This window comes from Falco punctatus, assembly GCF_963210335.1.
Source record: "Falco punctatus genome assembly, chromosome: 8".
Taxonomy (NCBI): Eukaryota; Metazoa; Chordata; class Aves; order Falconiformes; family Falconidae; genus Falco; species Falco punctatus.
Genome location: NC_137588.1, coordinates 48005085 through 48020515, shown reverse-complemented (window position 1 = coordinate 48020515; position 15431 = coordinate 48005085). Strand labels below are relative to the sequence as shown.

General features: G+C 38.4%; 1 protein-coding gene across 2 annotated transcripts in view; it reads left to right on the top strand.

Annotated features, from left to right (window-relative positions):
- The first annotated feature begins 2883 nt into the window (after positions 1–2883).
- The window catches only part of DOCK2 (dedicator of cytokinesis 2), a 197745-nt gene continuing 185197 nt past the window's right edge, over positions 2884–15431 (top strand). The window contains exons 1-2 of one of the 2 annotated variants that reach the window (XM_080399958.1): positions 2884–3131; positions 13282–13365. In XM_080399958.1, the coding sequence (XP_080256084.1) occupies positions 3089–3131; positions 13282–13365 (127 nt within the window). In that variant the 5' untranslated portion in view covers positions 2884–3088. The remainder of the gene's footprint in view (positions 3132–13281; positions 13366–15431) is intronic. The other variant, XM_080399959.1, reaches the window with a different exon arrangement.

Here is a 15431-nt window from a genome sequence, read left to right as displayed (position 1 = left end):
AAAAAAAGATTAGGAGTATCTAGTTGCCCCCCAAAACTACAGTTTTACCTGTGCTGGTGTAGTTTACTTTGCATAGGTAGCCTTTATCATCTCAAATAATACACACGTGCTTACAAATCTTTTGCAGGATTACAACTACTGGGTGCGGGAAGATGCCTGGAATTAAGGCTTTTGTTGTGCTATAACATAGTTAAGGTATTGTACTCAAAGCGTATGAAAATACTCTCCATATTTTTTTTCTACTTTTCCCTATCAATTGCTTTCCTGCAACTGCGGTCACAGATCTTGGCAGATAATAGAATGTAGAGCCAGTTCTACGCAACCACTGTATTCTGTGTAATTTTTTATGTACAAGGGAAACTGGCATAGCTAAAAATTGGTAATTAGGTAGTCAGCATTTTACAAGAAACTCTTTTCTGGAATTGATAGCGATATTTAAGCAACAATTTTCTCCCTTCTTCTGCCTGGCCCCCCAAAAAGGTAAGTTACACCTGTAAATGCCTGAGGCAGCAAGATTTTTCTTTTGGGGAAGTGAGGAATTTTCTACTTGCCTGTAAAAGCCCTTGTGCCTTGAAAAAGACTTAAAAAAGACTGGAAGGTACATGAGGATGATGAATCATTACCTGTCTGCTCTTTCCTGTGGAATCGTAATGTGGAATGAAATAAACCTACGAATACCTGGAATGAAAACCTCCACTGACAAAGGTAACTATTATCTGCCTTAATTCTTTAGACCTGCGTTGGGCTTTGTCCTCTGCTGTAGGAACATGGGGTTGTAGGGTTACCATGCATGCTTTACTCTGTGAATGCATTTTCTTCCTAAAGCTGAAAAAAGTTTTTGTTGCTCAGTCTATTTGTTAGAAGGTTTAGCTAAGACTTATTCAGACACAGGTGAGGAGATCGTCTTGGTGAGCTTACAGGAAAGCGGCCGTAGGTGCTTGTAGCTGATGAGTTGTAAAAGCAGCATCATGAAAGAACGAGAGGGGGAAACAACAGCAGATGTGTGCGATGCTGAGCGGGGTGTGGGGGAAGGGGCTGGCAGGTGGGAAGCAGCGGTGACCTCAGAAGCTTTGGTTCTCAAGTCACAGCGTTGGTGGGGAGTTGGGGCGGTGGGAAGGGAGGCGTGAGCTCTGAGGTGGGGACAGGGCTCTGATCTTCTTGTGTACGGTGGCATTTAGATGTGTCTGTGCTCTGCACAATCAGCTCTTAGATGGAAAAGATTCGGGGCATCAATTGCGCATTGGATCCAGGTTGGAGGTGAAATTTCCATGTATCATTTATTTAGATAATTTCTTCTCAAAATATACAGTTGTATTAAATTTATTAGACCTATATGATGAAGGATGTTTTTAAGTGAGTGCTAGGAAAGACCAGTTTTTCTCTGGAGTTTTGTATTACAGAGTGTCATAACGAGGAAGAGCAATGTAGAACAAAACAAATGGAAGTCATCACCTTTAGGTCCAACAGTGTGTAGGGAGGGGTGATGCGCTGCAGTAGGGGTTTGGAGGGGTAAGGAATTGGTTGTTGCTGGTTAGGAAGTTCTTAGTCAAAATATATAGGAAACTAAAAGATGAAACTGTTCAGCCTCAAAAATCTTTTTTTGATACCTAAACAATATAAAGTGGCTGCTCCATGGAAAAGAAAGGTTTAGGATTTTCAGATGAAGCTGGTTGTAGATGGAGATACTCTGAGATGCTCGGAATCTAGCTCACTTTAAGAAACAACATGAATTGCAGTGTTATTTTAGGGGGGAAACAACTATCTAAAAAAATAACTACCTAAATCTTTTTGCTAAACTAGACATGGTCAAGATTAGGGCAATTCAAGCAAATTGGTGGTAGATTTTAAGGTACTATTCCTCCAGAAATTACCAGAATTCCATGTGCAACAAGACAGACTGGCATTCTCTGCTTCTCATGACTGCTGGTAAGAATCAAGAACTGACATGTCATGTGTTACCAAAAATATCCTGAGGGCTGTAGCACAGCACTGTTAAGTAGTTCTGGTAAACAATGATTGCCAAGTTGACATGTAATATTCAGAGGACAGGATTATCTCATGAATTTATGGTACTGAGCAGGAGTTAAAGAAACAGTAAATTTGTTAAAAGCATTTTCTCTTATTTTTTGGTGTTTGGGGTGGGGTGGTGGGCTTCTCCCCCCCCCCCCCAATTCCAAACTATAAGTAAAGAACCTGAATGAAGGTGACATACTTGTCTTCAATTTGGTATGTTGTCCTTAATCCAATTTCAAACAACTTGGCTTGATCTTTGCACATCCAAAATGTCATTACTTAAGTTAGCTCACGCAGCAGCCTGTGTGAAAATAGAAGGATAGAAGGCTGTAAACATAAAATAAATTGCTTTTTGAAGTTATGCCTTTTACAACAAGTCTTGAAGCAAATGCTGCTTTGTCTAGAGAATAAAGAGAAACTACTTTTTCCTCTAAAGGTAAAATTACAGAAATAGAGGAATGTGTGCAATTTGTATGTGGCTTTATCTTCACCTCTTCTTTTTCTCATGAAGAGTAGCCTGCTAGAAAAACAAATCCCCATGCCAGGACAGGTTATAAGAAAGTAGGTTTTAAGATGTAGTGTCTCATAGAGTCAAATCTTTAAAATCTGGGTTTTGGTGTCCTTTAAGAAGTAAGGCCCCCTTTGTGTTTTGACCTGAACTAACCAATGTTTAGAGCTTGTTACTCTGGACTTTAAACACAACAGCCTTCCAGCTTAGATGTTAAGTTTAGGGATGGTGGTGCAGAGGAGGACTTGGGTGGCGTTGCTTGTTTTTGCTTGCTTGTGTGTTACAGCCAGTATCATGCAACAGAAACACCCAGCTTGGGATTCCCCTCCCCCATGAGGCTGGGGCAGAATATCTTGAGTTGAGAAAAGAGGAAGGAAGCTCCAAACAGCAGCAAATCTCGCAGAACCCTCACAGCTGCCTCTGCCCGCCTGCTGGTCCTCAGTGAGAGCAGCTGGGAAACGGATTTTGCTTCCAGTGTTTTTATTTGTTACCCATCTGGAAGTCTACATCCTATCGATCTTGGTGTCCTTGGTGGTGGGCATCCTTTGGAGCCTCACGGATTCATGTATGATGGCAAGATGGCAGAAGACAGACAAGAAGATTGGTGTGGGTATGTAACTTGGTAAACTGCCATTTGACTTTTGTCTTCATAACTTCTGAACAGGATGTGGGCAGGTGTTTTCTCTAGTGTGATGAGCTAACACCCTCCGCTTTACCATCTTGGCTTAATTGAAACGATCAATTTTGTACAAGGTTTTAATCTGTCAAACAGAATGACAAGTACATGAGTGTCGGTTCTTTTACTCTCACAGTAATGTGGCTTTTCCCATGTTGATATTTCAGAAACAGGCTAAGTAGCGTGTTGTATAATACACAGCAGCTAGAAGTTACGGGGAAGAAATGGAGGGGAAGGGGAATTCTACAGTTGCTTCTGAGAGGCTGTCAGTTGAGGTTAGCATTACAGACAAGCTTGTATATGAGTTGGTAAGTAATGCTTTGTGGAAGGAAAGTTATCCTCCAGCATTGATCTTTCTTAATGATCGATGTTAACTTGCATAAAGGACTGAATTGCTGTTTACAAAAAAAACAACCAAACCACCAAAAAAACACCCCACCTTAAAATTAGGAATCAAAGCTAAAGCACTTGAAAGAAATGTTCTGCTGAAGTTAACTGCAGGTTCTCAGTACAGAAGACAGTTAATCTTGTGCTAAAATTTTATATTATCTACTAGCATGCAGTTATTAGTCTGGAATCCCCCAATTCTTCTAAAAGACATTTTTTATTTTAAAAAGGCCATAGTATTTTGTGATATGCATTAAAACCAAAAAACCTACCCAACTGACTTGATCAAATGAAATAAATCATCAAGGAATTGATAAGAGGAGAAGAATGTCTTCCTGTTCAACTTTCACGTGCAGCAGTGGCAGAATTTTGAAGTGGAAGTAGCCTATTCTGGTGGCAGTTTATATTACAAAATAAATGGCGTAAATATTTTCCGTTTCATTTTTACGAATAGTACAGAGTACTTAATTTTTGCACTTATTTTTGTGAAACCTATTCATTCAGGAGAAGATGACAGGATTCGTTGGACGTGGTCTTTGTATACTTATATTAGTGATGGATAAAATCTCATGGATAAAAGTGCTAGATGCTAATCGGTTATTCACAGGAACAATATAAAACAAGCTTCACTTCTAGCAGCTTTTACAAGGAACATTTTGTGTCAGGGTGATTTCACATGAGTGCAAAAAAGGCTTGTTCATCTTGCGCCATGATTTTTAACATTATGGGAGCCAAATAACCTGACTTGTTGATAAATGTGATACAGGCTAGTGATTTTCTTGCATGTACCTCTGCAGTGGACCAGCCCACCGAGTTTGACCAGTGCATGTCCTCTGAAAAGGCCCTTGGTTGTGATCTCTCTCACCTGCTCAGCAGTTGGTCTGACGTGCTTTGTTTACAGGGAAGTTTTGACTCTAACTTCATAGCTGATATGGTCACTGGCTATACAAGAATTACAATCCAGTGGGGTGTTTTCATGAATACTGCAGTTCATTTCGATTGAACAGTTCGCTGCACTATTTGACTTAAAATACAACATTCAGAACATGCAGGTTTGTATAGCAGTAGTCTTTTCTACCTTTGATCTAAGAAGGTTTATTTTAAATTAGTGAACTTTTAACTGAATCACTTATTGTGAACACTTTTAGTGGCTAAAAATAAATGAAGTGCTAGAAGATAACATTTAATGGCTGTATGTTGTTACTGTTAAGTTTAAACTGCGATAGAGACAAATTCAGGAGCTCTTAGAAACTCAGGAGGACTAGGTTTTATTTGATTTGGTAGCAGACCAGCACTCTGGCTCTTCAAATATCGTCAGCTCTAACAACTATGACACTCATTTTGGAGTACGTACCTGTGGCTTGTGGGGTGGTACCAGTGCAATAACTACTATGTGCAGGTACCACTTTCTGAAATGTGGTCTGCTACAAATATTGCTTCTCCTCTCACCCATCTCTCTGATAAGACTTGTCTCCTTCACTCTGGTTATTTGGGTTTACAGCAGAGACCAGAATCATAAGAAGTCTGATTGTTACAACTGCTCGTGTGCTACAGACACATTTGGGTTACTCATGTTACCCACTTCACTGAATACTCTTGAAATCTGTTGTATCGTGTGGATGAGGAGTCCTGAGACTTGGGAAGCTTCCAGGTGCCAACACAGTGACATGTAACTTGTGGACTAGGGGTTAGAACTAACTGAAAGACTAAGCTGCTGTCACATAAGCATTTAGGGCACAAAGGATAGTTTTGTATCAGGAAGAGTGAAGACAAAGGTAAAATAAAATGTCAGGTTGGTTGGTTGTTTTTTTCCATTTGCAAGTTTTTAAAATTCATTTCCTGCTGCAAATTAAGAAGTCAGTTAGCACTTTTGACTATCTGTTGAGATTAACTTAAAGCAGCAAACAGCCACTGTTGGACTAAAATAAATTGGCAGAGTGTGAATAATGAAAAGAGATTATCGAGTGCACCAAGTAGGAAATGATGCAATTATCTGTATCTTTAAAGAACTTTGCTAGTGTTTAAAAGCAGACTGCAAATTTATCAAAGCTTTGATACATTTCCTATAAACAGGTAGAAGTGATATATCCAGTTTGTGAAGCAGCAGATGGACTTCTGCTTTACACTCTGACAGGTCTCAAAGATGATACCTTTTCCTTTGTATGCATAAAAGAAGTGAAGTAAACCTGGTTAGCCACGAAGTAAGTTGCTCCAGAGCAAAGACTGTACATCCTTGCCTGTGCAGGACGAATAACGGGCCAGATAAGATTAAGCCTACTTTTGACAGAAATAATTCCTAAAGTTTTTATGGCTGTGAGGCTTAGGGTAAATATATTGAGTCTGTAAAATTTGTAGCTGGCAAGTATCAGATCTCAAGGAATCCATGACATGAGGCATTTCAAAGCTGGAAGATAACAGTAGGTCTTCAATATTGTTACCTTTACTTTGACTATACATTCCCTCTACTGGAGTTACCGTAGCCATAACAGATTGTTTTTGTTGCTCTACAAATTTTTTTTAGTTGTGCCCTCCATGCCTATTGAATTTCTCCTTGAAGAAGGGTAGGTATGACTGTGCTTTCCAATGGGAAGTCTAAAACAGAAAATCATTTAATATCTAGAGTAGGTCACAGGGGAGGACAGGCACTGCAGCCCTGGTGGTATTTCCTTTACCCTGTGCTTGCTCCCCTGCATTCTAGGCCACAAGCCTATGTGTCAGTTTGACGTAAAAAGAATCTGTGCAAGCCGTGTCAGTGTGTGTGGTAATACTACTACCGCTTGCTGTTTCTCCCCTCACCCTCAGTAAGTCCATTTCCTGGGTTAAAAAAGGTTTTTCCTGTTAACTATAGTATTATAAGTATTTTTATACTTGTATGTAAAAAAATCACAACTGTAATGCTGCGGTCTAGTCTGTCACAAAGCAGAACAGGGAAAATTAGAACAATAATCAAATGGACTTTCCAAGAGTAACAGAATGCTAGTTATGTAAGTACTCCTACATGTAACCTGTTCTTGTGGGTCGTGTTCAGTAGGGAGCGTTCCATTTCTGCTTCTGCACAATTGCTTTAAGTTAATAAATAACTACAAATTCAATAAGCTCTAGCTTATACCCAGGAGTTCCTTTTCATAGCCAAGCTGTTGGCTCACAGTCTGGTTTATTTTCCTTTATCTTGGAAACTAAATGCTTGTGTTTCATCATATAATTTGGTGAGAATAGCGGGAGAATCTTTCAATCAGAATAATTTACAAAAACAAAACCAAAACCCTCAAACACACATGTACACATATGAGCAGCAGTTGTCCTGACCTGTCCCCCCCCCCCAAACCCCAAAACCAACCAAATAAAAAAAACCCCACCAAACAACAACAAAAAAAGCAACACCCAACCCACAACTCAACCCAAAACCAAATCAATCAGGGAAATAGTCACACCGAGGATTTAATTTTGGACGGGTGTTCCAAGAGGCTTTTGGAAATTAAGTAAGTTTATGCTCTTAGAAATTGTAGGGAAAGTAGTGCAATTGCTAAATTTAACTGTGGGAAACTCATGGGGTAATAAGGTTTTGGAATATGATGGGGTATCGACAACTATAGTCAGAAATGAAATGTTTTTTAACTATTGTTGGGATGGCTCTTGTGTCAAGGAAAATAAATATAGGCAAACTGAGGCTCCTGAGACAAAGTGTGAAAGTTGACAAGCTTTTGGAATAGTTGAGACAGCTTTTTGACCATATAGAGCTATTTTGTTTTCTGTGTTTTCAGAAATCTTTGGTTTTAAGTCTCTGATGAACGAATCTCATGTTGAATTTCTGTCTTCTATTAGAAATGTGCCTGATGCCTTCAGTTTCCACTGATGAGCAGAGTTTTAGCTTGAGAGTGCTGGGCCCAGCCTGCTTCGTTGAGCAGTAGTATGCTGAGTAGATTTGGAAAACCACACAATCCCTTGGTTATTGTAGAATGCAGGCTATGTGCCCACATTAGTATTTTACTTAATTAAGCAGGACACTCCAAGATAGCTGAAATTGAGCTTTGCACTTGGAAACCATAATCCTGATTTTACACATGAAGCTTGTTTTTAGTCTTGAAGTATTCCCAGCATAAATGTATGCTGCTTTTATGGACAGTATAAGAAAGAAAAGTCATGGCAGGCTTGTGGTTTGGGATGACAGTTTCCTAATAATGTGCAAGATGAAGTGTTTGGAATCTGTTCAGACCTTGAGGAAGCTCACCTTGAGGAAAAAGTTACAAGCTGGAAAAATACTGTGCTGGCATGCAAAGTTCAAGTGTCAGACTTACTCCTGTACTTCTGAATCTGAAAATGGGTAGTTGTTGATTTGAAGTGTAAGCTGGGGGAGGAAGAGGAGTGAGTAACTTCTTTGAAACTGTAGAAAAGAATAAGGTCAGCCTGAGTGTGAAGGGCTGTGACTGGCTTGTCTGATTTCATCTGCTGAGGACCTCGGAAAATTATTTTACATCTTTGTGAAATCTAAATAGATTGAGCTGTAAGGGAGGCAGAGCTGTGTTAAGAGCCTGAACCCAACAAACTCTTCTAGCTGCTTGGGAAACAACGAAAGGTAAACTGCAGGAAGATGAAGGCAAAGCTGGGAAAGGAGTCTCTTTATCCATGATCTTCATGAAAAGGAAAAAGCCCACATAAATACTCTGTTCTTTATAAATACTTTTGAGAAAAATGACCTTGCTACTATTTTCTATTGAAAAGGTAAAGAGTCAGAAACAACATCTTCATAGAACTAGTTGGGTATGTTAGAACTTCCTGGTTCTTATAATCCATATGGGCTTTTTTCTGTTTATGAAGGAAAATATGTAGCTCAAGTCAGCTAAAAGCTCTATCTGGCCCCAAGGTTAAGCATGTGAAGAAATCTTTATTCAATTGTTACCTGAAAGAATGGCTTGCTACCTGAGAGCTGAAGAGTTACCCTTTGCTGAGCATGGTTTGCAATAAATTAAATTGGCCTCTAAGCCACGCTGAGCTTTGGTACATCTCTGACCTGTGAAATATTCATTAGAACTGCTGCCATGTCATGTTTGTTATAAGCACACTTGCTCTATGAGATTTTAGGGGAGTTCATTACTCAGAATACTAGAACGCAAATTTTATAGGTTTCTTTCCAGAAGTCAAGAAGTCCTGTTATGACTTCATAATACTTTCACATGAGTCTGTGTGCTTGCTAAGTAATTTCACCCTTTTTTCATGAGAGGAAAATGGTAACTGAACACAAAAAGTTGATCTGTAAGGAAGGAAAGTACTACTTTTTCATTAATATTCATGAAAGTAGAGCTGTAATAATTAAAAAATAAAATGGAACAGGATTCTTGCTGAGGCTATTAATCAGAAATTGTTTGAATATGCAAAACACTTCAAGAGTTAGTACATAAAAATCATTCCAAATAGTCCTGCTATTATGGTAAAGTCACATTAAGAGCAGCAAAGATATACCTTGGCAATTTTTTTTTTCAAATTTAGTTTAAATGGGAGTGTGGAAAATAGCCAAGGAAACCAACTTGAAAGTTAGCTTATTACTAAAAAGTGAGTCTTAATATGAAACAATGTAATGCTTGCATTTATTATAAAGAACGGGGCAGAGGCTTCACATGCAAGAAAACAGACAGAAAAGACAAGTAGGAAGATTAGGGTAAAAAATGGTTTCAGTGTTGCAGGTCTGTGGGATTCTCCTTGCTCGCCGATCCCATCTTTTGTTAGATTACAGCCTGACCATGTGAATAGCAACAGTCTGGGGTTTTTAAAGTGCATGAATACTGAGGACATCTAGCTTTCCAAGGAAAGGATTCTGTTAACCTGGATTACTGTGAGTTTTCTAGAGTGTTTTGTGTGTGAATGTTCCCAAACAAGGTACGAAGTGTGGTATTTAAAAATATTTTTACTGTGTGTCATCTTCTAAATTGAGGACATACAATTTAAATTATGAAGTGTTAACTGTCTCAATCTGTGGTTGTTTGAATTAATATTTTAATAGGAATTCTACTCTGAACAAAGTTTGACTATTCATTTACCTTGTATCTTGGAATGTCAAGAGAAATGTCCTCTCCCGACATTACTCAACTTTGGAAAACAAGCTTAATGAAACAGGCTTCATAGCCATGCTTATATTCAACAGCATGCACACGTATATATCTACTGGGGGAATGTGCATATCGCACCGACAGCTCTGGCTTTAACGGATAGGTAGGAATTAAATGGAGTCATAGCCGTTCCCTTCAGCCTTCATACTCACTTTCTGCTGCTCTGATCGATGCTGGTAAATGTCTTCACTGCTGCTCTGGGTGCCTGAATGTGAGTGTGGTAGTAGAGTCAGACATGGAAGCTTCTTAGAGTAGTTGTCTTTACAGGGTGTCTTTTTTTTGCTGAACAAGAAAGGGTTCTTTGGGCATAGCTTTGTGGGAATGATGGGAATCGCTTCCATCTTCCTGAGGTACAATTCAAAGCCCACTTTTGCTTGGGCAGAGTTCAGTTTGGAATTTTTTTTTATGTTAGCAGTTTGACCTGGTACATTTTAGGCTTGCTTTCTGAAGCAGTATTTCTGTTGCAGTGTACTGGCTTTCAGCTTGTCTCCCAGAGGAGCTAAACCAAACTCCTGGAATCTAAGGGCATTTTGCATTGCTGTTTTTGTTTGTTTTCTGTGTCCCCTCTGTGTGTGTGGTTGTGTCCTCCTATAAAATTATACCTGAGGTTATGGTGATCTCTAGAAAGATAGGTCTTATTCTTTGCTTATCCAGGGGGAAATTTGCTAACTGTATTCTTAATGAACTGTAAAGTCCATATTTAGGAACACTGCCTTAAGGTTTGAGTTCCTGCGCATTCTCTGTGCTGTTCTGGGAGCATCTGACAGCATCTGTGTACAGACACACCACTGACGGGAACACCTTAGCTTGATGCTACTTGCTGTGGAGGGGCATATGCTGTCCCAGTCTCTCCCACTAATCTTATTGCCATGATGTCAGTTGCTCCTGAGGTCAGTAACTGCTACAGGGTTTAGAGTGAATGCCGGGGTCTTTAAGCAGGCCACCTTCTGTGCCCTGAGGATACTGTCTCATTTTGTATTTATAGCTGTGACCGTGAATGCCAGGGAGTAGTGTGGTAGAAAGTTATTCAGACTGATTTGAAGGGGCTATTATTTCTAATGGCTGGAGAGTTTATTTAAAAAAAAAAAAAACACACAAAACCCAACCCCCCTTATTTTAAGTATCTTTCAAAAAAAAAAAAAAAAAAACTTTAAATAAGCACAGCTTATATAGTATTTTTGAAGAGCAAAATAAATGAAATATGTGTTTGTACGCACAAAACTGCACACACACAACACCAAAGATATCAACAGAGGGTGGAGGGAAAGGAAACCTTCCTCTAGGCTGGTGAACTCTGAGGTTATACTCTCAATATAAGAGGGTCAGAGTTTGTAAGGGAAACTATGGGTCACAGTTGACTGAAGACATAATTTGGTATAATAGTCAATTTTTTATTCAAAAATGAGCAGATGTGATAGTTAAGCTGTCTGGTGCTGTAGATAATACATCTGGATGTAGCTGATGGTAGGTTGTTTGACCATAGAGGTTTTTGCAATGGTATATGGGAAAAAATTTCTTATCACAAAATATCTGGGTAGGTCTATAGCTTAAAACTTTGTAAAGGAATTTGTTAAACTCATCCTACCAAACAATCAAAATTCTACAGCAAAATCTTTCTCATGACGTTTCCACTTAGTCATTTAGAAAAGTCTTAGCTGGTACAGCCACTTCCTTTGTCAGTTTGTTACTGCACTTTTCAATATATGAATTATTCTTGAATTAAGTTTCTGAGAGAGCAAAAGCAAGCTGCAAGGTGAATATATGACTCAGTAATTTGCATCTGTATTTTGAGACAAATACAACTTTAAGCAGAGCAGTTTATAGTCAACAGTAATCTTAATCTGTACATTTCAGGAAAAGAGTAAGAGCACACACAGAGTCTACTGGAAATACCTCTTTAAAGGTTGTGATAACTTAGGAGGGCTGTTTGCCATCTTCCTTTTCTTGAAATCTGTTTCAAGACTAATGAGAGGAAGCCAATCAGAACATAAGTACACATGTACTACACACACCTACTACTTAAATTGAATTTTGTGTTGAGCTAGGGCAGTTCTCTGAGGATCGGCGTGTCAGTGTTTTCAAGATTCTTTTGAAAAAAATGGCTGAATCTGGACAGCAGAGCCTTACTTGAAAGTTTTTAGTGGTTTTTTTTCCTCTTCCCCCCCCCCATTTTATGTTTAGTGGTTCAAGCCCTGCTCTAACTAATCAGGAGGAGGAACTAAGGCTTCTTCACATCAAGAAAAATAAGAACTTATTTTTTGTCCTATAAGCCTCTTAATTAAATCTGAAATTCCTTCTAATTTTTTTCCAGTAATATAATTAATGTAATGATGGCAAAAGAAAGAAGAAACATAATGCATGGAATGCCTGAAAAAGTGAAGAGGATGAATCTGTTTAGCTCTACACTCCTACCTTAGGCATTGTCATGAAAGGCAATTTAATTTGAGACTTTAAACATAATTTTAACTGTTTAAGTAAAATATGTCATTAGTGTACATTTTGGCCTAGCAGAGATTAATATCCTGCTTTAGAAGCCTGGAGGAGGGAGCAAAAGTAATGCAGGAATATACTGAAGACAGGCTCAGCTTTCTAGATTGGTTTTCCCCTAGTCCATAATACTACAAGTTTTGATGCTTTGTATATGTGGATGGGTTGGGACGCTGCCATGAGAAAAGAGAGAAAACTCTGCTAGCTGATATCTTTACTGCACAACACAGGTCATGTTTAATAGCTGGTGTACTGTTCCTGCTTCTACAATGTAATTGTGTGTTCAGCCTTACATATTTTAATTGGTTTCCCTGTGTGATACTAGCTTTTATAACCACTTCAACTGTAATGCTATTGTAAAAGTCTATAACTAAGCCCATGAAGAAACAAAATATACAGAACGAAATGCTTACTGTAGCAGCCCACATCCTGCAGCCCTAGAATGTAAGAACTAGTTAAGAAGCCTAATTTCTTCAATGCTGTTTGGAACTTGGCTGTTTCCTAACCACATGCAGATATACTTCTGATTAGAACACTTCTAAAATCTTGCTGTTCCTGTGTTCTTTTCAGAATGATGAAATACAGAAAATTATGAAACTTTCTACTGTTTCCATATGATAGAGTTTCACGTTAAGGTGAAACTTCTAAACTCAGGAAAGAATTCAGTAAGTTCAGTTTTCATATGTGTCTCTGCGCCCCTTCTCACAAGTGTAGCCATAAATTTCTGTAAACAGGCCACTTAAATTCTTAGACCAGTGTACTAACAATTCTGAAGCACAATGAATGTGTATATATTGAAGACCTGCATCTAAATAGTTGCTTTTAAATCCTGTGCAGAGCAGTTATGATAAATAGCTTGTTTTCATGTGTATGCTGGTTTTTTTCAGTTTGTTTTCAGCATTGGCCATTTTCAACACCTTTGTATTATCACCAGAAAAGCAATTAAGTAATAGTAATAGATGAAGCTTCTTGATGGAATTATGTTTCTATTTGTTTATTCTAGTGTATTTATGATAGTATCAGGATCTTAATAACCATGCCTGGTTTTCAGTTTAACTGCGGTATATGGCTGTATTGAAAAACAGTATTTTCAACCTTTAATTTTTCAGCTATATACAATTTCAAAGGCACAGGAGCATCGCAACTGCCTCTACAGATTGGTGATGTGGTCCATATCTTGGAGTCCTGTGAAGGTAAGTCAGTTGTATTGGTTTCTCTGTGTGAATAACTTAATCCTTCTACTTCCCAGCAATTCCCTGTGTTACATTAATGTCCAGAATTCTTATTTGTATTAGTGGTGGTGTTCTATTTTGCGGAAGAACCTATTCACTTTTGGAGAGGAAAAATGAGAAATTTTATGGTTCATGTGGTTTTTTGGGAAGCCATTATCAAATGAGGAAGTCATCGAGGTGAACATCGAGTTTGTGAAGTTCATGCCAGCTTGTAATATACCTGGTGGAACTTGCATTAGATTTGATTGAGGTTTTAATGGAGTCCATTTTTGCCTCTAAACTAAATATTTCTTGCTAGAAGATATTCAGCACCCTAGTCATCGAATAATATAATACGGAAATCTAGTATGTTTAAGTAGTCTGTAGGTCAGCATAACAGAAACATTTTTGAAAACCATCTGACTTGCTGAACAACCTAAGCAGCAACAGTCCGAGGCAAGTCACGTACAATAGACAGTCAATATGCCGATCCAAACTGGCCATAGTTGGTATGTGGAGGTATCTGACCAACTGACATAACTGTAAAATAAATACAAGCAGCATGCATTTGTGAAGCTGAATTCATAGTCGAAACTGTAGTGATACTGTATTTCTCCATATTGATTTGAACTGTACTGTCACAATCTTACTGAATTCTCTCCCAAGTCTGCTGAAGCTACTGAAGTTTTTATTAGTATAAAGCAACGAGGATGCAATTATTATTGCCAACTCAACAGTTAGGTATCTGCAAGTGTCATTGTAGTAGTAATTTAGTTTCAATCTGCAGTGATGTTCTTGACAAGGTAAGAGCTTAAAAAAAATCCTTCAAGCTTTGCAAAATGTATTGTAAAATTATCTTCTTCAACCTACTTCCACTGTCTGCCAGTTATATCTTACTAACTGTAGTTATAATAAAAAGAGAAGCCAACTGCTGCATTAGGCAGTTATAGAGACAGTTCAGTGTTGAAAGACCCACTGTACGTTGTGGTCATAGGGCTGCAAAGAATCTGAGGCTGTTTGAGCCCAGCCCATTCCACTTACAGTTCTAGGTCATTTTGCATGCAAACAACCAAGTGTTTGAGAGAAGAGCATCTCAGAAACCATTCCTCCAATGTTTTGGAGCACAGAAGCATTTTTTTTTCTTTTGTTTCTAAGAGAAATTCAGTATCTCTAAGCATCAAAATTTTGATGTCACTTGTTAGACTATTAGTTAAGAGATGTGTTTCTCTAAGTTATGAGTAACTGATCTATGCCCTATCCTAAAAAATGAAAGGTCTGCATAATTCTTTAAGCCTCCATTCTAAATATATCTGCTATGAGAAAAATGCGTTGGCAAACCAGAAACCCCCTCACCCTATATTATCCCTGTTAATTGCAGAAACAGCATTTCAGGTTTCTGACTCCTGTAGTAGTACCTTTGTTGTCAGGTTGTCAGCTTAGCAAGTTGAGTGGTGATCTTATAAGGTTATTTTTTCTCTAAAAGTCTTTTCTGAATCCTCTGCCTTTAACATGCTGTGTCGTAGTTGCTTTATGGTATAAGTCTGTCAACAAGGGAATGGAACCTTTTGTATTGTGCAGGTGAAGCCCACCTTTTATCAGCTATTTTAAAAAATGTGCTGCCAGCTGCAGCTGAAGGGTAACCAACAGTAACAGTTGGGTTTTTTTCCTGTGCTCATTTTACGTGCTCTTTCAGTTTGTTTGGCATGCACAAAATATATGCACAGAATATACATGTGCAGTCACAGTAAATGGGATTAAATAGATTTTACACACTTGGTTGTAAATTTGAGACTATGTGCAAATAATTCGATTTTAGAAGTAAATTGGAATTTTATTGTTGAGAAAATACTGGGGAAAAAAAATATCCCAGTGCTGAAAAACCTGAAAAAACTATCTGTCCCAAGACTATCTTTGAGGTCAGTGTCCTTTTAACTTTGCCTTTCTCAGTATTGTTTGGGGTTTGGGATTATTGTTTTTCTGCTTTGGTTGCATGGCTGAAATACCTGTGCTGCATTACAAATGGTGAGAGAAAAGGTGGTAGGGAAGAG